Below are 19,188 nucleotides of genomic sequence, written 5' to 3' on the forward strand. Positions count from 1 at the left end.
TCTGTCAAACCTGAGATCTAAGGTCCAAGCAAAAGGTCGCGCTCCAGGTTCTGCCGCGGTTTTATTTCAGCGCGCGGTTGGGTCGGTCCAACTCGCGCCGTGTTTAGGAGCTTCTGGGAAAAATAACAGACAGTGACCAGCCAGCAACTTTTTGCTTGTTTGTTTGTTTGTTTGTTGTTCTCTTTGATGCAAAGCGTGCGATGGGGATGAACAGGTCACACACAGGTTGGTGGTGGTTACGCCGGGCAGCGGTTTCACCTCCAAATCCTTCCTCAAGGTTATCTTCACCTTGCTGGAACACAACTCATCTCTTTTTCAGGCGTCTTGGGGGTTCTGGGTTTTGCATTCTTGCATATTTGTTTTCCTTGTGTTCCTCAGGCCACAATCAGCCTCCTTATGTAATGACTTGTGTTATATAAACTCCACTCTTCAAGGAACAGTCATTAACCTACTACTGGGTATTGAAAATACCAAAATACTGTCACACAATTAAAATCACTAAATGGTGTCCTCAAATTAGAGCACACATTGCATTGCAGGGTTGATTTTTTTAAATTAAACCACACCCATGAAGCATTTGCTAAGCCAGGAGCAGCGAGGCTGGGACGGCGCCTGTGCCGCCATCCTGCCCAGCCCACCGGGGTTCCCCAGCACCCCGAGCCCATTTCTCCTCCGGTGCAGCCGGGAGGTGGTTCCCACCATCCACACACAAGTAATGCAGAGATAATGCAGCTGGGGACTCTGCCAGTCGGACAAACAGACGCATTTTTAAAGCCACAGCCAAATAAAACCGCAGACGACTTGAAGACGAGCCTGAAGGGATCGTGTCTAACTCAAGTTCTGCCGTCAGCCCCCGTTTCTGACCTTCCCCATCCTGCAGCCACTGGCGCTGACCAGATTCGCTAAATCCAGCGGCTCACGGGGCTGCAAACGGACGTGATGAAAAAGACCATGGAGTTCTGTATGGGATCCATACAGCTCTGTATGGGAACCTCAGCTAGAAATACCATTGTATGACAAGCCCCGTTTGCAAGAGCTGCCCCGCTCTGCTCTCGTCTCAAAGGGAGCACACACCTCCCATCTCCAAACCACAGCTGCTCTCCACATCTCTTTTTGGCATAGAAAATAACTTTGACCTTGTGTTTAGTCAGAGTTTATTTTATATCTATATATATATGCGCCTGTGTATAAATATATGTATCTCTCAAGACTATGACCCCGTAAAATTCCTGTATAAACTGAGCTTCACTGTGGATTTCAAAGCAAATGAAGCATAGGGAGACAAATGCATGTTTTTCACTAACCTGTATGTTAAAGGAGAGATTATATGTCAGAGTAAGAACAGCTTGAGCTGAGGAACAAGTTTTGCTCACAGAAACCTGGAAAACTTTGATGTGAACCACAGATCATTGCAAACACTTGCCCGTCCATCCAGGTCAGTCATTCACCCCATCAAACCTCCTGCCACGTACTGGGAAATAAATAGACCACAGCTCCTACTGTTGCTTTTGCTTGTGAATAGAACGTTTGCGATGGAAAGAACAATTCAGTAACATCTGCTATACTATGTTTATGCCATTTTAGACCAAGGCTTCTCATTTCAGGTGAAGAGATTGGTGAACTGAAGTTCTACCAATTCATCCGCACTCAGCGCCACAGCGGCCAGAACTCTCTGCCAACTGCGCACATGAAAAGTACCATTGTGTAGTAATAAGGAGACTTCGGTAAATCTACACACAGGCAACAAAACACGGGTTAAAACATCCTGTTTGCGTTTTTACTGCCTTGCTGTAAAATGCCAACAGAGATTTCTGCTTAAGAAGAATGAAGTTGAAAGCAGAAAACGTTTTCAAACACTCTGCAGGTTTCACCTTTCCACAGGGCAGACTTCAGCGCTGAAACCGCACAGGGAAGGAAAACTCTACTCTAAATACTCAATGCTGTGCTTGCTTGAAATGCCTTTTAAAATAGATGAGCTAAAGCAGCTCAGTCCTTGCAGAATCATCCTCTTCTTCGGCTGTAAATATCCCCATGGTAACCAGCGCTGGGATCAGCCAGCAAACAGCAGAAGTGGAGGGGGTGAAGGAATTCCTCCAAATCCCGCGGCTCCAAAGCTCCATGGGACAGGACGAGCCCATCAGGAAACAACCTGCAAACCTCATCACAGCTGCTGCTTGAACTCCCCATCCCCTGACGCTTCTCATCTATTCATTCACTCTCCACAACGTTTCTGCTTTAAGTATTTTGAACGGATAAGAAAAAGCAGCACAGGTAATTCAGGGATATTAAACATTCCCGGGACCCAAGTGTGATGCAATGACCCATTTGGACACCGTCCAGGACACAGATTGAGCTGGCAGAGGTCTCAGTTTTCCCACAAGACGGTTGAAACCACATCCAAGCCCAGAAGCCGGGAGCAGAGGTTCAGGGCTTCTTTGGGGGCCTGACTCAGGCTTCGACATTTACAACCGCAAAGGAATACTGGCAGATACAGACTTGCAGTTTTCAGGTGTGGGGCAGATGCCATTTGATCATTATGAGCTGCCCAAACTCACAGCCTCTCCAAACAAGGGGCACACTTGGGGTCTTTGGGTTCCTCTCAAGACTTTCTTGCTGTCCCCACCTCTCCAAGAGCCTCTGGATGAACAACCATCCATATCCCACTCCAAACGCCGTGTTCGCCATCTCAGAGCAGCCGCATTTCCTCACCTTCTATTTGGAAAACAGACAAACTTACAGGTTTTGCATTTTTATTGGATGCTTCCAACTTTATACCTAATAATATACAGATACTCGTTTTTCATTGTTCCATTCATATCCTCACGTAGTTCAGCCATTCTGTCACATTATAATAATAAAAAAAAAGCACAACTGAAACAAAATAAATTTGTAAGCTGGAAAAATACATTATAAACTTATATTCAAGAAACATTCTCTTAATAATTAGAACCCTACTTGCAAATAATTAAAGTAGGATTTAAAGAAAATCTTGATTTTCATTTTTAAATAGGTGGCCTTTGTGTATACTTTTAATCATCTCATATGTACAACCCCCACCAGTATCTCTGCCTACCTGTGACAGAATACCTGAAACAGAACAAAAAGACACTGAAAAGGAGTTTTTAAACAAAACAAAACAAAAAATCAATACTCATTTTCCAGGAAAATACAGTATAATCAGAACTTTAAACACATGCTTCCCTCATCTGTATTAAGGCCTAAGAGACAGATGTGCTTTAATAAAAGCAGACAGTATGAAGAAAAGTCCTTCCACTTTTCTCTTCAAATTCCTGTAACAGCTCATCTATTTCGTTTTCCATGTCTTCCGTGTGCTGTATCTGTAAGAGAAAAAACACTAAGCAACCAGGCTCCAAGGATATGATGTGGTTTAGGAAACTGTAATAACTCAGTGCTTCACAACAGCTACCTTGAACCCTCTTTGGCTTTTTGCATCTGGAAAGGATTTAAGAGCAGAACAGATCACTCAGGCTGGAGTAAAAAGCCTGTTGCCGCTCTGGAAGAGATGAACTCCCCAGTTTGTGAAAGGACACAAACCCCTGACAGATAGGTCAACTGTTTCAAGTGCAGCTTATTTCAGTTTTACTTCCAGAGCCCCTGATTGTGGATGACAGAGGTACCAGTTTGCTCTTCCCCACTGTCCACACTACAGGACAGTACTGAGAGACACCTCTACACTGGATGTGTTTCAAATACATTGGGATCCAGAACACAAATCTGATGTTTAAACCCAAATATTACAACTGCTTTTGAACAGTGTTTTTTGCCACAAACAGCATTTTGAGTGTGTGCAATGGCTGCCAACGCCTGGGTTCTGGATGCATGCACAGAGTCCACTTTGGAAACCATGAACTCCGTCACATTTCATCTGTTTGCACAACAGCTCCAAAGATAACCGCAAGAATTTGGAAACTTAAGTCTAGATGTGGGTTTTAAGCTTGTGCAACGCTTTTAAGGAGTCCTAAGCAAAGGCCGAGCCTTGTGCTGGGTCCAAGAGCCCCTGTACTCACACACTGGCAGAGCTCGCAGATGAGGAAAGCGCCCAGCGTTGCCTCCTCGTGGTTATCCTGAATGTCCACGTTGATCACGTGCACGGGCTGACACGTCTCCTGTTCTCTGGAATTTAAATCTAGTTGAAAACAAAACACACGTAACAGCAAAACTTTGTGTGGAACGGTGTGATATTTTATACAGAGTATTCACAAGATTCTTAAAAATACACGGCCGTTCTCCACTTCTGAAAACAAGTTTGGAGAAGGCAGAAAATTCTTTAATATTGGTCTAAACATAGTCCCTCTTATTTCAAAAATGAGAGATGGATTTTGGAAACAAAAGAATTCAGTTTTGTAGAAGAGTCAGACGGCTATCTGCCCTGGTCAGGAGAAGTTCCTGCTCACCTCACCCTATTGGTCTTTAGAGACAAGATGGAGATTGTCAAAAGTCAAGAATGATTCTGGGCTTCCTCACCTGGAGAGTTTTAATTGCCCATTTTTTAAACAAGCACCGTACCTGCAGCACTCTGAAAACCAAACTGCAAAGGGAACTCCCCCAAGTACCGGTGGTCACATCAGAAAACTCCAGCTTTCATGTGTTCTGCTTATTAACAAGAGGTGAACAGGGAGAACTGAGAGACCCTTTTCCTGCCAATCCACCCATGTATTATTGTTATGCCTCTCTAACAGAACCTTCCTAGTACAGTTTTTAAACTACAACTTGTTCTCTCCTAACCCTATTCTGCAACTTCATTTTGGCAAACCTGTCAAGGCCTCAATCTTAAAATTTCAGCTTTCTCTCAAGCCATTTGGTGGCACTCAAGCCTTTGTCCTTGCACTGATCAACTATGAGAGGCATTACCACAAAGGTGGAAGAGATGCACAGCTGGAAAATTAGAAAGTGGTTGCTCTTCACCTCCCTTCCTCAGGATACTCATCTAAAACATCCCAGTGAAAGCCACTTTCTTGTGACAGATCCATTCACCAGGGCAGCTGCTCTCAGAACTTACCGACACATTTCAAACGCTCCACTCAAACATTCAGAACACAAACTGCTCCGCTTGCAGAAGCCCAAATGTATCGTGCTCTGTGCTGCTCGTGCCGTGACCACTGGGGACTCAAAAGGCAACGCAACGGCCTTTTAAATTACGTGTATGATACTAATTCTGTTGGCTGCTTTTTCCATGTAAAAGAAGCACCTTAAAGCTCGCATAGAGCTGTACCAGCACTTGCAGGGGAGCAGGGCTCTGTTGAGGGGGTTCACACCACGCTTGCTGCGCTGTGTTCGTGCAGAACCCGATCCCCAACTGAGATTCTTCTGGCATCTCTCACTTTGACTCATTTATGGGCAAAGCCGTAGCATGTCCACAGTGTTAACTATGCTCAAGAACAGTTTTGCCACCCGTACAGGAGGTATTTAGTGTGGATAAACTGCTTGGTAGGACTCAGAAGGCTTCCATAGACAAGGTTAGTCTTGTGAGGAAGGCAGCTTAAACTGTGTTTTGCTATCAACCCAGGGTGAAAAAATGCTCATCACATATAACTCGCTAGTTTTCTATACCCACAAGCATTTTCAAACCAAACATGTATCTGAGTTTCTCCGAATGCTTGCTATGTCCTTATGTCAGCCCTTCAATTGCTATACACACACATTCTGTGTAGCTACCAACACCAGCATCTTTTAGAAATAAGTATTCAGTTATCGCCTCTCTGGAACATGAAGCCTATGGCAATGGACTGGGAGCTCTTGTTCTTGCTGGTGTTCCAGCAGCAACAGTCAGAGGAGATGGAGAAGTTTCCAGAGTTGTGAAAGACTTCAGGTGCGAGGCAAAAAAAAAAAAAAGGCACTCAAAGTTAACTTGATTTATCAGTTCAAGGTCCTTACCTTCTACTACTTGATCATAGACTCTCTCTTCACACGTTAGGATCAAATCAAAAACATCTTTGCAGTTCTGGAATCTTTCTGGTCGTGGCTTGATTCTCTTATTTCTGTCCAACATGTGTAAAATCCCATTCTGTGTGTATCTGAAGTCGCTCGAGTTAAGTACCTTTACTTTAAGAAAAGTCATGGTTTTTGAGCAAATGACCAGCACAAGTTAAATTATTACTATCTTTAAAATGAGATGATTTCCGCCTGAAAATACAAAGATTAGTGACCACTAAACAGGTTCCTAAGGTGGCAGCATGATCCCCCATCCATGCAATTCCTGGTTTTCATGAGTACAATGGCAGAGACAGCTTTAAAAGGCCTCAGAAGAGCCGAGTTCCTCAGGAGGACTTTTCTTGGGCAACTATTTTTATATCCGTAATGCTTAGAACACACCGACTTGGCGCTTTGCGTGAGCAGAATGTCCTACATTCCCTCCAGTCACCGTCCCTCACTCCAGGGGCCTCCATCCTCAAAGTCAATTATATGGCGTTTCCAGCGTCAACCGCACATCTGCACCACGTCCCAGCCGGGCCTCGGGTTTGTGCCACCGAAATTCCAAAGAACATTAAATAAATCACAGAAGCATCGTACCTTAAAAATATCCCCAGGTATATAAATGGGAGTGAAGAACAACACTGCCTGTACGCCTGTCACAACTTCAGTCGCTGTGTGAATCTGTTCTGCGGCTCGGTAGCTATATTTATGCTGCTACAGTAACCCCGAGGCTCAAATTTACACCCTGTATCACCCTTTCTGACAGGATTCAGTAATCCTGCCGTCTTCTCAGCCTTCGGGGACACGCAGCTTCGTTAGGAGCGCACAGGACTGACCAACACATACATCCGCTCACTTGACTACAACCAAAGTTTGATGGGTAAATGAGGAATACCAGGAAAGGTTTGAATTAAGAATGTCTGCAAACTGAAGCATCTCCCCCTTGCTTTGAAGCAGCAGTACTTTGGGCCTTACAAGTATATATTTTAAATTAAATTAGCAGTAAGGATAACAGTCTATATTTTCTCCAGATAACAGGATTCTCACCAAAAAAATATTCCATCATTAGCAGCAAATACGTTAAGAGGTCGCCTTGGCGTATTTCCTTGTTGAAAAGGTCATATACGCACCTAGCAGGTATCTTAATTATTTTCAGAGAACAGTCCTCATCTTCCGTACCAAAAAGCAACAACTTTCCGTCTGCCTTTCTGCAGCCAGACCCACACCTGCTCATCTAGGAGCTTCAAAGTGTTCTTGAGCGGTTTTCAAGCAAACGACCTCCAAAGCTTTGCAGTCTTTCAAGTGTTTAAGCTACATTAAAAATTCAACCCATTTTTTTACCTGTAAGAGTCTACTCTACATGGAAAACACGTTCAGTTCTCTTACATGTCTGCATCATCTCGCTTTAGCTACTTGACTACAGAAAATTCCAATTTTGAATCACAAACTGAATGAGGTGTTATCACAAATATACATTGTCAATTCCCTCTCAGCCAACTGACTTATACTGCATTTTCCTTCAAATCACCCCCAAGCCTTTTTCCACTCTTCTTTCCTGAAAGATCTCCCTATATAATTCAATAATCGCCCATTGTAGCCCAAAGGTGGGGTTTTATTTTCCCTTTCTAGGATGAAATGTTGCTGGCGTCTGTCCCCCAGCTTTCCTGACTGAGCGTGGAGCCCAAATTACGCATATTCACCAAACCCACACAGGCAAACTTGCTGCTTCACACAGTCGAGCTTTCTGCTGCCAACTTAGAGCTATTTTTTTTCCAAGGGTCCATCTGCCTATAAAAGGAGATTGGAAGAAGCAGTTGAGATTCACGCCACTTTCATACTTGGTTGTCTGAAATTTTTTCCACCTGGAAAAAAAAAGCAGCATCCCATCCTTTGAGCAAGCAGGGGGATGTGATCTGCACAGCACCCCATCCTTTGAGCAAGCAGGGGATGGGATCTGCACAGCACCCCATCCTTTGAGCAAGCAGGGGGAGGGGATCTGCACAGCACCCCATCCTTTCAGTAAGCAGGGGGATGTGATGTGCACGACTGTTCTCAATGCACATTCATAATCCAGCTTCTTCCTCCTCATGAGCTCGGGGGAATGCAAGGATCTTACAGCTTATTAATGGTTCCCACTGTACGACCAGATGTGGAATCACTCAAGTCAGACTCTGCTCTCCTTCCCTTCCACCACTCTCCCTACCCCATGCATTCCTGCTTGCTTCTTCCAGCAGGTTCTCACCAAATTTTCACCTGGCTTTCCATGCTGTGCTGTTTTCTGGCCGCCACCTTACCACTACCAAGCCAACAAAACGCCCATGTTTCTCTAAGAGGCCTTCAGCTACCGCAAACTATGGGTAGAGTAAATCCATCACATTTTTACATGAGTCCAACTCAGATATCATCTTTATTGGAGTAACTATGCTAAACAGATCCACGAGATAATGAAAATTTATGCACGGCAACTCAGGAATAGGAAGACTCAATATTAAAAGGAGATCCTGCGATTCAAGTTGAGTTTTTCCAATAGACACAGTATTGTTGCTCACTCTTACAGAGATACCTATACCCAGCTATTTCTGTTGTCACTGACTCTGCATTCTCTCCATTTACTTAAGGATACCCCATAATAATGTCTTGATGAAGATATATATGTATTTAAAACCAGTAAGTTGTGTGTGTGTCAATATTAGTCACTTAATGTCTCGGAGAAACAGTATCTGCAACAACTGTTTTCAAAGTGGTTTCCATTGTTGTCGTTGCTTTGTACTGTAGAAAGCAAAGGTAATTTTCAACTAAATAGAGTCATGGCTGGATAGGGTAACTCAGATAAAGCAAAATGCAAGTATTACAAAACTTAAATCAATTAAGCCATTGAATTTAACGCATTTGGGAAACCTGCAAACGTATTCATCAAGCCAGCAGGACCACTTTGAAACAGCGGCGTGCAGAGCAAGAAACCCGCTGGCTGAGCTCTGCAGCAAATGGTCCCGAGCACAACGCCACGAAGACGATACTGAAAAACAGAGCGATGTGGTTAATGCACTGGCTGATTAACAGCCAATTTTGCCAAGTTTACCTCCACACAACCTGCGTACCTTGGGCAAACACTTCTCACAATAAGCCCTTCTCACACTTGGTCTCTATTCTTGCACTAAATCCTAAAGGTACTGAAGATTTCCAAATCTGCCACTGGGCACCAAACGTAAAACACCTTCTCTGCCCCAAGCCCATCCCAACTTACCATCTCCTGAAAATATACTACTATAATCACTTTGTTTGTTTGATTTTCCCGAATGCTGTGCCAATTAGACGTATACGGGACAAAGACAGTCTGAAATTCGTTCACACACCCTGAAAACTGAGACTTCAGTAACTAATACTACTTCAGATTTTAACACTACTTTCACTACCTTGTATCAAATCAGGCAAAATTAAGTATCCCAAAAAGCAGCAGCATCACGCTTGGGAAGAGCAAGCATCTAAATGTATGTATCTATACTAGATTCCTTCCTCTGCTGACTTTCAGAAGTTTATTACAGAATCTTTTGGAAAAGAGCTCTCACATGCATGAATTTCTCAGGGCTGAGCGCGCCCTGTCTGCCACACGAAGGCCTTCAGATACTTGCACGGACACAAATAAAACCTTCCAAGAAGGATTCCACGCCAGCAACTGTTCTATTGAGCGGGATTTTATAAATACAGCTGGTCAGCCAGCTTGTTTCTACTGAGATAGAAAGAAACTGTCACACACCTCTCCTGCCATTCCCATGCTGACTTCTCATTTGCACTGCTAAATTCTGTTTAATACACTGGTCAAACCATTGGATCCCCAAGTGCCAAAACAATTGATTTGAAATACACAGGATATATGCTGTCCTTCACAAAACACCATGATCCAAATAATTCTGCCAATGCTGAAGTACATGCCTGCACACCCTCTTAGGTACTCTAAGAGCACAAGGAACTTGACCAGTGGAAAATGGTAACAAGGGCCATCTGACTCAGATTTCTCTTACCTTCCATGTTTTTCTGATCTTCCTTCTATTGAGATGCGGGTTATTGATCACATTTCCAAATGCATCCAAAGTTTCCAAAAAACCTTTCATTTCTACCTGTTAGAAGTGTTCAAAATGCTCCTAAGCAGCTGAAAGCTGGTTTATGCCAGACTATGAGGACATGGGGCAAGCTCCACACCAGTGAGTTTTCAAAACGCTTAATGGAAGAGGGTGACATATAACCCGTCTCGGATGTAAAAAAGTTATATCCTCTGCATTTATTCCTCTTCATGGGCACAGAAGCTGAATCTGCATGCTCGGCCCCACTAATCCCCTATTCTCGTCCTTCTGAAATTCAACATGTCTTTGAGGCACATGAGCTTGTGCTCTGTATTTCACTAATTAACCACAATGAGGGTGCTTTTAGTCTCCACAGAGTGGGGTTCGATAGTTCTCCCTCCTTTCCACGAGGGAGTTTCAGTGGATCTTTTCAGTCTAATACATTTTTAACCTTGTTCTGCTTGATGTCCAGCCCTGCAGACATGCATTTCTGTGTGAGGCTACTGCTCTCTGAAGCAGCGGTCATTCACCCGGCTGGCCAGAGAACACTCCACGTCCCTTACAGACACAATTTCCCCGAGCACACACGGCTGGAGGAAGGACAGCGCTCCCAGGTGCAGCAGCATTGAATGCCAAGCAAACTTCACCTGTCGCATCAGGGGAATATGGGAACAAGCAGACAGTTGTCACCCAGATATCCTATTTCAAACCACATGGAAAGGCTACAGATGACAGCCATCTCTGCTTAGCTGATGAAAGCAAGGCTGGGGAACAGAACAGCCAGCTCAATCAGAGGAAGAACCACACCTTCTGTTTTCCCATGCCAATCACACTCCAAGCCTGTCAGATGAGCAGCCGTCCCACCCTTCAGCAGGTAACGCTGGATTGTCCATCACCTCTATGAAGTAACGCTCACCCAACAAACCCGAGAGCCCCCCGACCCTGCTTCATAAAAAAATACTCCACAACTCTGACAAGCGTAGGTCGGGTTTTGGTTACTGTATAAGTCTTTACCCTCAAAACCTACCTGCTCTAAAATCATGGAGTTTGACATGGGTCATATTTTTAAGCAGTGTACACAACCCTGATCACCTCTGCTCTCCAGGATTAAATATGTCACTGGGCTCTCCTATGTCCGTTCTTTTGCAGTTGGACTCGATGATCTTAAGGTCTTTTCCAACTTAAACGATTCTACAATTCTGTGATTTACAATATGCTACAGGATTTTTTTTTTTCGGTGCACAGAGCAAATCAGGTAGCAAGAAATTCTCAGTGAGAAGGCTGAGCTCTTTAATGAAAGGTATCCTCTTTCCCAGAGAAAGTATACCATAAACCTTACCTGTCCGTTTGAGCTAAATACAACATTAATGTCGAGGTGGTCGCTCTTCACATATCCGTGATCAGGACAGTCTTTGCACTGAGAAAATATGCTCCACAGTGCAGTGGAGGTAATGTGATAATCTGTGATAGTATGAATGTGCTTTCATTCAAGAGCAAAACGTGTTCACATACTACAAAAGAGCATTCTGAATGCGTGCATTGTAACTCAATAGCGATTTACAAGGGAGCACTGGAGGCCCATTGTAAAAAAAAAAAACCTCCTATAAGCCTAAAACATTTTAAGATCGCCAGTAAAGCAACTATATATTCCTAATGCATGATGCCAAATAATGAATTACACCTTGCAAGGATGAACCATATTGGATTTTTTTAAAAGGCCATGCCACAGGGATACAGTTCTTTGTCTTTCCTAAGCAGATCATTGTACATCTGATCATATGTTGTTTTGAAATCATAAACATTCGGCTTGTCCGGTGCTGGTCCTGGCAGTTTCACATGAGTCCCTGTTCCAAAGGATCGGACACTGAATCCTCGTTTGCTGAAAGACAAGAGGGAACAGGGGGAAAAAGGGCAATTAGACTGGATGAATACACAGTGCATTTTAAAAACACCTCTTAGCAATCAGCTGAATCACAACCAAAGACTTGGGCAACTCTTATCAACTACATTTCCAAGCCTACCCAACATGTGCATTTCCTTGCAGCTACAATCAAAGCTCACACATCATTTCTAAAGGAGAGACTACACTTTATATGAAATTTTCTTAGAATTATGGTACATAGCATTTTGGATATTTTTGTGCTTTCAGGCATCTTGGATTTGCAATAAGCATGTGTTCTATCTTCCCTCTTGGATGATACAGTATAGGCAAAGATGGTTTTGTCTTGATACAAGCAAGCAAGTAACAATGTCAACTCATCAACACTTATGTATTCTTGCTAAAGTTGTTGGACTAACTATGTTATTCCCCTCACGATGTTGCCAAAACTACCTCTAGTATAATTTAATTAGCCTAGTACAGACATTTGTGGGCCTGGCACTTTTCTCATACTGTGTAATTACCTTTACAGAAGTGGGGCACTTGCTGGTTGGGACCTAAAACTCTTGGGTAAGAAGCCAGGGATAGCGTCATTCCATTCTCATGAACAACTACTTGTTTAATAATTACAATTATAAAAAAAAGAGGCAGGAACCTGCTTGTCTTCAGGGGTAATGCCAGAATGTTCCTTCTGATTAACCTACTTGAACCTCAACAAATCCTTCAATAATACTAAGAAACATTTCAATGTATTTGTTGAATAACAGGACCAAAAAGAGATTGTTCTCTGGTGGTCTGACGGACAAAGCAAACCAGAAATCTTCATTTGAAGTGCCACACACCAAAAATTTGTGCCTCACAAGGAATTTCATGCTTTGACACTCCGAGTCGCCCGGGTACAGTTTTTATGCTATTTATGCACCAGGTGTATGACTATGAAATATTCGGAAAATGTTTCAACACATTTCTTGCAACACTTGGGGCAGGGGAGAGGGCAGAACGCCTGCACTCTCATTACAGAACAGAGCCTGCTTTTGTTAAGCAGCTGGACAGATCTAGTTCAATGAGTCATCAAGTGTTGTAATGTGGCAGAGCCTTTTAACAATGAACGTTTTCTACAAAACTATGTACATCTAGTATTTTTTCTTGGCCTGGAAAAACTACCCAGAAGGTGGAAAATAATGAGATCCAACTTTACCATAAAGAGTAAAGGGTAAGATATATTAAAATACTATCCTAGCACTGATTTCTGAAGATGTGAAGCTTAAATGTTAACAGACCTGTAAGCGTTATGAAATTTGAGGAAGCTGTTGCTGTTCATACTATTCAGACCAACCTACCTAAACTATCAATACAGCAAGTGCAAATATAGGCCAGTGCACAGGTCTCGTTTTCAGCAGGTATGTTCACCTCAGGTAAAGTCTAAAGCTCATTATAATGAGGTCATGTGCACTAATCACATGCCTGTGAGTTTACAGACCTTTCTTTGACTGAAGAACCTGGCAACAGTCACTGTACTTCCCTCCAAAGAATCTCAGAGCTCACTGCAAATATTGCTTCTCATCGGGGACACAACTGCCGCGATGCGAAAGCCAAGATAAACATGGGACTGCACTACCACGCGACAGAGCTGTTGCCACTCGCTTTAGGGCACTGGGAGGAGAAATAATGTAAATCCATGCAGATGGAGACATGAAATGCTTATCCTCACCTTTCTTCTCTTTGTTATTTGGGGATCTCAGACATGGTTATTACATTAAAACCTTACAGTAAAGTAAAAAATACTTTAACAGTACAGCTCCTCTTCTTACAGTGGCCAATAAGTATTACTAAACAAGAAATCCATGCAACTGGACACTGCAGCTACAAATCATAACATCAATGTGAAATTTAAGTTTCAGTTACTAGGGTTTCAATATTTAAATGTTTACTGCCACTAAGAGATCTCATTCACACCAATTTCTTAACAATCTCCTAAACCAAAGGAACATTTATGTAGCTTAAGCGTGTATCAGTATCCTACAAGTTTTCATTATCAGTAGTAACAGAGTCCCTGAACTCAGGAAACCAAGACAGGAGATCTATACTGCAAGAGCCTGAACATATGGAGTTACCAGCGCACCTCCTATTCACTGGGAGAGTCTGAAACAATAACTTCATTTTAAAGGCCATACCAAATAAATATACCCAAATGGAAAAGTCAAAGTTGCCGCATAATAAAGTTTGGTAATAAGAACAGTGTTACCCTCCCACCTTCCTCTTCTATGTTCCTATGTCTGAAGGAGAGCCAGAGCCTAAACCTGCATACTCTATGGGAAAAAAAATACCTATAGGCCAACTATATTTGTAAGAGCAAGAAACGTAGGATGAGTAAGATGATGACCTAGGGACTGGCTGCAGACAGACATCCAGTTTGGCAGCTTTTAAGGAAGGATCACGCCCTTCTCTACAGTCCTTATTGCTTTTCCTCTTTCCCCTTTGCTTTCATGTCTTAACGTACCCCTATGATGATGGTAACTATTCTATTCACAAACTTCGAAAGACCTTCAGTCTGACTTCTGTTGAAAGACTAGAACAAAATGTTTAAAACCTGGTTAGCTGGAAAATATGCAAGCACAGTACAAAGCAAATAGAAACTGTACAGAACAAAGATAACACCAGAAACTGGTAGATCGATTCTTCAAACATGAAAAAGATGAAATGCATCATCTCTTTTCCAGAGCACAAGTGGCAGCACAGAGATATCAAGTACAGTAAGGTGGAATGAGAAATTCAAGATGACAAGTGAGACTCATTGCAAACCATTCTGGAACGGACCACTGCAATTTAAAAGGACAGGAAGTTTCTAAGTATCCCCCAAAAAACACACTCATTATCTGGTGTGTTACGTTTACAGAAAGAAAAACAAGCCAAACAAACACCACTACCAGCCCCCAAGGGTGCAAAGTATGTATCACAATTCTCTAAAAGAGAGCACACCAGGGTTTTATAAAAGAAAAGTACACTAAGATGTTAAATCAATCCTGTTTAAACCACTTCATAATTTCATGCATTAAAAAGGATAAACTACTAAGAGGAAAGATGAAAGCAAGAAGCGAGGGGCTACAAGTACTTCCAACAAAAGCCTACCAGGCAAACAGAACTTTTCACCTAGATGTTACACGTAGAGGGCTACATCTGTTCTAAAAGTGCATCAGAAGTGAAAATTCAGATGTCTGCAAGATCATTTTTGCTTTAAAAGGAAGTAGCATACAATTAAGTTCAAGTTTTAGTAGACACTACGTAGGCCTAATATGTGGAAAGTAAAATCACAGCTTGCCTTACTGATCTTTTTCAAACTGAAGAATTGGCCATTTTTGCAATTCTTGCTATAATTACATAGGATGCTGCTGAAAATAAACATTTGCCAAGTACCTATGCTTTGTTATTTTTTAATTAAAATCTTAAGGGAGAAAAGGCTTCCAAAAAAACATTTTCCTGCCAGAAGAACATCAGCCACACCGGAAGTGATTCAACTCTTCTGCAAAACCAGAGGAAGCAAACGCCTGAACATCTGAAGTGAATTTAACCGCGTCCGTAGCGCTCAGGTTGCCATTAAAACTCGGTTCCAGCATCATTAGCAGAAAAACGACAGAAAAATAAGGTTCTGCCCCTCAACCAGCTCCTGGTAACAGGATGTTTTCCCAGAACTGCCCCGGGTAACGTTCCAAGCCAAGTTTAAGCAGCGAAGCATCATCCTGCTCACGGGAAGATGGCTGCCTGACCAGATGCTTGTTATTTATTCCTTTCAAGGCTGTTTTTATTTAAGTGCGGCACACAATGTACACACGGCTGTCTGGATTATGGTGCTAGCACCGTGTACCTTTCAACGTGAAGGGTATTTCGCGTAACAACAACAAAGAGCCCTTAGGATGCTCCTGCAGCGCACAGGGAAGGCTCAGGAACACGATGTGGGGCAGCCCAGGGCCCTCCTGCCCACCCCGGGCTCCCATCTCCCCTGGGAACCCGGCCCAGCGGAAAACGCAGCGCTAAAGAGATGAACCCTCAACAATTCCTCAGACATTTTTTAACGTTCTGAATCGAACACTCCGTCCGGTTTTCCCGCAACGGGGAAAGGTTCCCTTTCAGTGCACGCTGCAGCTCCAGACTTCAGAAGCATTAAAGGGTAAAAATATATATATATATAGTTTTTAAAAGGCATTTAAGTGTTGAGATGCCGAGGCCCGCGGGCTGTTCGGTGCCTGTTGAATCCGCCAGCTCGTGTTTTGATCCACAGGCCCCGTCAGCGCCGGCGGCCCCGGCCCGCGGAGAGGCCGGAGGCGGCGGGCCGGGAGCGGGACGAAGCCCCCAGGGCCGGGGGTCGCTCCGAGAACGGCCCCGCTGCCCTGGCAGCCCCCCGGAGCCCGGCTCCCGGGCAGGCCGAGGAAGGGCGGCCCTGCTGCGGTCCGGAGGGGCGGCGCAAGGCCTAGGCCGCAGCGGCGGAGCCCGGCGGGGGTCGGGTCGGGCCGGGCCGGGCAGGCCCCGGTTACCTGAGGATGTTGTGCGCCTCCATGCTGCGGTTCTGGTTGCTGGAGCACACCACGGCCACGCGGAGCGGCGAGGACGGCATGGCGGCGCAGGGCAGGGCACGGCCCAGCTCCCTCCCCGCGCTCCCGGACCCGCTCGGCCCCGCACAAAATGGCGGCGGCGCCCGGCGGCGGGCGGGGCCGGGACGTGTCAGCCGGGCCTCGGCAACCGCGGGGCGGGCTCGGGGGCGGGGGCCACCGCCCACCGCGGGGACAGGGGCGGGGCGGGGCGGACACGGAGCTGAGAGCGGCCGGGAAGCGAGGGAGCGACCCCGCGGCCCCCCCGGCCCCTCCGCCCGGGCTGCGGCCTGAGGAGGGGCCGGTCCCAGAGCGGAGCGGCCTGACCTTCCCTGTGGAAGTCGCGCTTCAAGCATCGCTGCTGTAATCCCAGAATGTCAGGGGTTGAAGGGCCCTGGAAAGCTCACCCAGTGCAATCCCCCCATGGAGCAGGAACACCCAGATGAGGTTACACAGGAAGGTGTCCAGGCGGGTTGGAATGTCTGCACAGAAGGAGACTCCACAACCCCCTGGGCAGCCTGGGCCAGGCTCTGCCACCCTCACCATGAAGAAGTTTCTTCTCACATTTAAGTGGAACCTCTTGTGTTCCTGTTTGAACCCATTACCCCTTGTCCTGTCACTGGTTGTCACCGAGAAGAGCCTGGCTCCATCCTCATGGCACTCACCCTTTAGATATCTGTAAACATGAATGAGTCCCCCCTCAGTCTCCTCTTGTCCAGCTCCAGAGCCCCAGCTCCCTCAGCCTTTCCTCACACGGGAGATGCTCCACTCCCTTCAGCATCTTTGTACTCCCTTAATCATCTTTATATCAACATATATATTCCAAAAGCAAGAATCAAAATAACCAGAGGTGAATATAACAGCTCAAAGATCCCAGCAGAGGCAACAGCAGCTTCTCTATTTAGTAATAATAGTTATGAAGAGTCTCAGGCACGTGTACACATACCCATGTGCTCTTAGGTTTCGTCTACCTGTGCCAAACAGAGACACAGAAATGTAATAATTTGCTGTGATCACAACAGGCGAGACATTCTAATAACCCACAGCTTCACATCCCCTTAGCTGACAGACAGCTCTATAGTATTTAATATACAGGCAATTTTCCAACAGCCAGAAAGAAATTACTCCAAATTTACAATGTAGGGTCTTGGGTCTTCCCATCTTCTTCCCATCTTCTATTTCCACACTTGACACCCTTATAATTTGACAGGCAATGGAAGCCACGTACTCCACTATTTGTTTTCAGGAGAATGTGGTTCAAAACATCATTTTTTCTCCTACAAAGCAGCCTTCTGGCTGGTTTTATTTCTCAGCACTAGGTGGCAGCCAGATATTGCAGAGTGTCCCCTGAGCTGGGCCATGGAGGAAAGGTCAGAGAAAAGGAAAAAATGGGGGGAATATGGAAAAATTTGAAAAATCCCTGTTTTTTCGACAAAAAATGAGAAAAATCTTTATAAGAAAATAATATCTGGTAGCACACTTACAAATGAGCTTTTCCTTAAGAGGCCCACTAGTATTTTATAAGCTCAATTGCAGAAACCTTGCTCCAAAGACGAAAGCTCCAGATATACCTCTAATATTACCGTATGCTGGAATGAAAAACTCCAAACACAGAGCTTGCAAATGTGAGATTACTGAGGGCAAAAGAATTTAGGACATATACATTCCAAAAGCAAGAACCAAAATAACCACCTCCTGCTGCGTTGATCCCAGGAAAACTCTCATTTCAATAGAGCAGAAATCTGGGACACAGAGACCCACAATAATTACACATCAGTCCCAGAACTCACAGGCCTTTGCTTGTGCTTAAAGCATCGCTGCTATAATTCCTAAGCCTTTAACAGGAATGTGACACAGTTTACTGTTATCTGCCACTTTTCCTCCTTCCAGCCCAGTCTTCCTCGCCTCTTTTTTTTGTTTGGAATGTACTGGTGAAATAGAGCAGTTTGCTGTCTTGTAAGACTACAGCTCCAGGTCTCCATGGAAGCAAAATACCAGCTTTCACTTGCACCTCCAAATAAAGCCAAGCAGCCTTCCCTTTTATCTTCTGCAAAAAATGTCCTAATGGAATTAAGAGAGATTCTTTGCCTGTGGTACACACTGTTGCCTCCAGAAGATTCAAAGCTGGGGTCAGGCTGAGCTTGAGCTGCTTACATTTAAGCAATTATTTTCCTCACATTTAGAGCAGGGCAAGGAAAATAATTTAAAAAGCTTGTTAACAAGCATATCACTCTTTATTTTAATCCTGCAGAAATGGGTATGGCTCGGTATTTGTCCTGGAAATGACCAGATAAACACAGGACCATGTACCATATGGTTAATTCCCAGGTACTTGTCTAGTAATAGAATGTACAGTTGCCTTAGAAGCTATTTCCATTTTTTCCCGAAGCATTAGGTACACGACAGCCAGCTTCTTGGAAGTTATAAATCAGCTTCCTGCCTCTTCTTTATTGCTGCCTGGACAGGCCAGGATTGATTATAACTCCACAAGGTGCTCTGCATGTTTTGGGAATTGCTGCAAATAGTGCATAAATGTTTCTTTAACTGTGCAGTCTCACAACGGCTTGCGGGAGTCAAACTGATGAGAATAGTCCTTTAGAGAACTACAGATTTTCCTCCATTGGGACTGACATTTTTGTTCTACATATTTTGCTCTCAGCCCAGCACGCTGTTGCAATGCAATCCAGAGAGACAGAGGCACGAAGATGTGAGATGACTACCAATAACATCTCTA

At 44.3% G+C, this 19,188-nt stretch overlaps 1 protein-coding gene across 1 annotated transcript; it reads right to left on the reverse strand.

The window, feature by feature from the left end:
• Positions 1 to 2,733: 2,733 nt before the first annotated feature.
• On the reverse strand, positions 2,734 to 16,569 carry SSU72 (SSU72 homolog, RNA polymerase II CTD phosphatase). Its single transcript, XM_082069723.1, has 5 exons — positions 16,401 to 16,569; positions 11,728 to 11,871; positions 5,896 to 6,035; positions 4,029 to 4,147; positions 2,734 to 3,338 (listed from the first exon to the last, which is right to left on the reverse strand). Exons 1-5 carry the CDS (start codon positions 16,478 to 16,480, stop codon positions 3,237 to 3,239), a joined length of 585 nt encoding a protein of 194 aa, XP_081925849.1. The 5' UTR covers positions 16,481 to 16,569; the 3' UTR covers positions 2,734 to 3,236.
• Between the last annotated feature and the right edge of the window lie 2,619 nt (positions 16,570 to 19,188).

The sequence above is a fragment of the Streptopelia decaocto genome (genome assembly GCF_964273445.1).
Source record: "Streptopelia decaocto genome assembly, chromosome: 20".
Taxonomy (NCBI): domain Eukaryota; kingdom Metazoa; phylum Chordata; class Aves; order Columbiformes; family Columbidae; genus Streptopelia; species Streptopelia decaocto.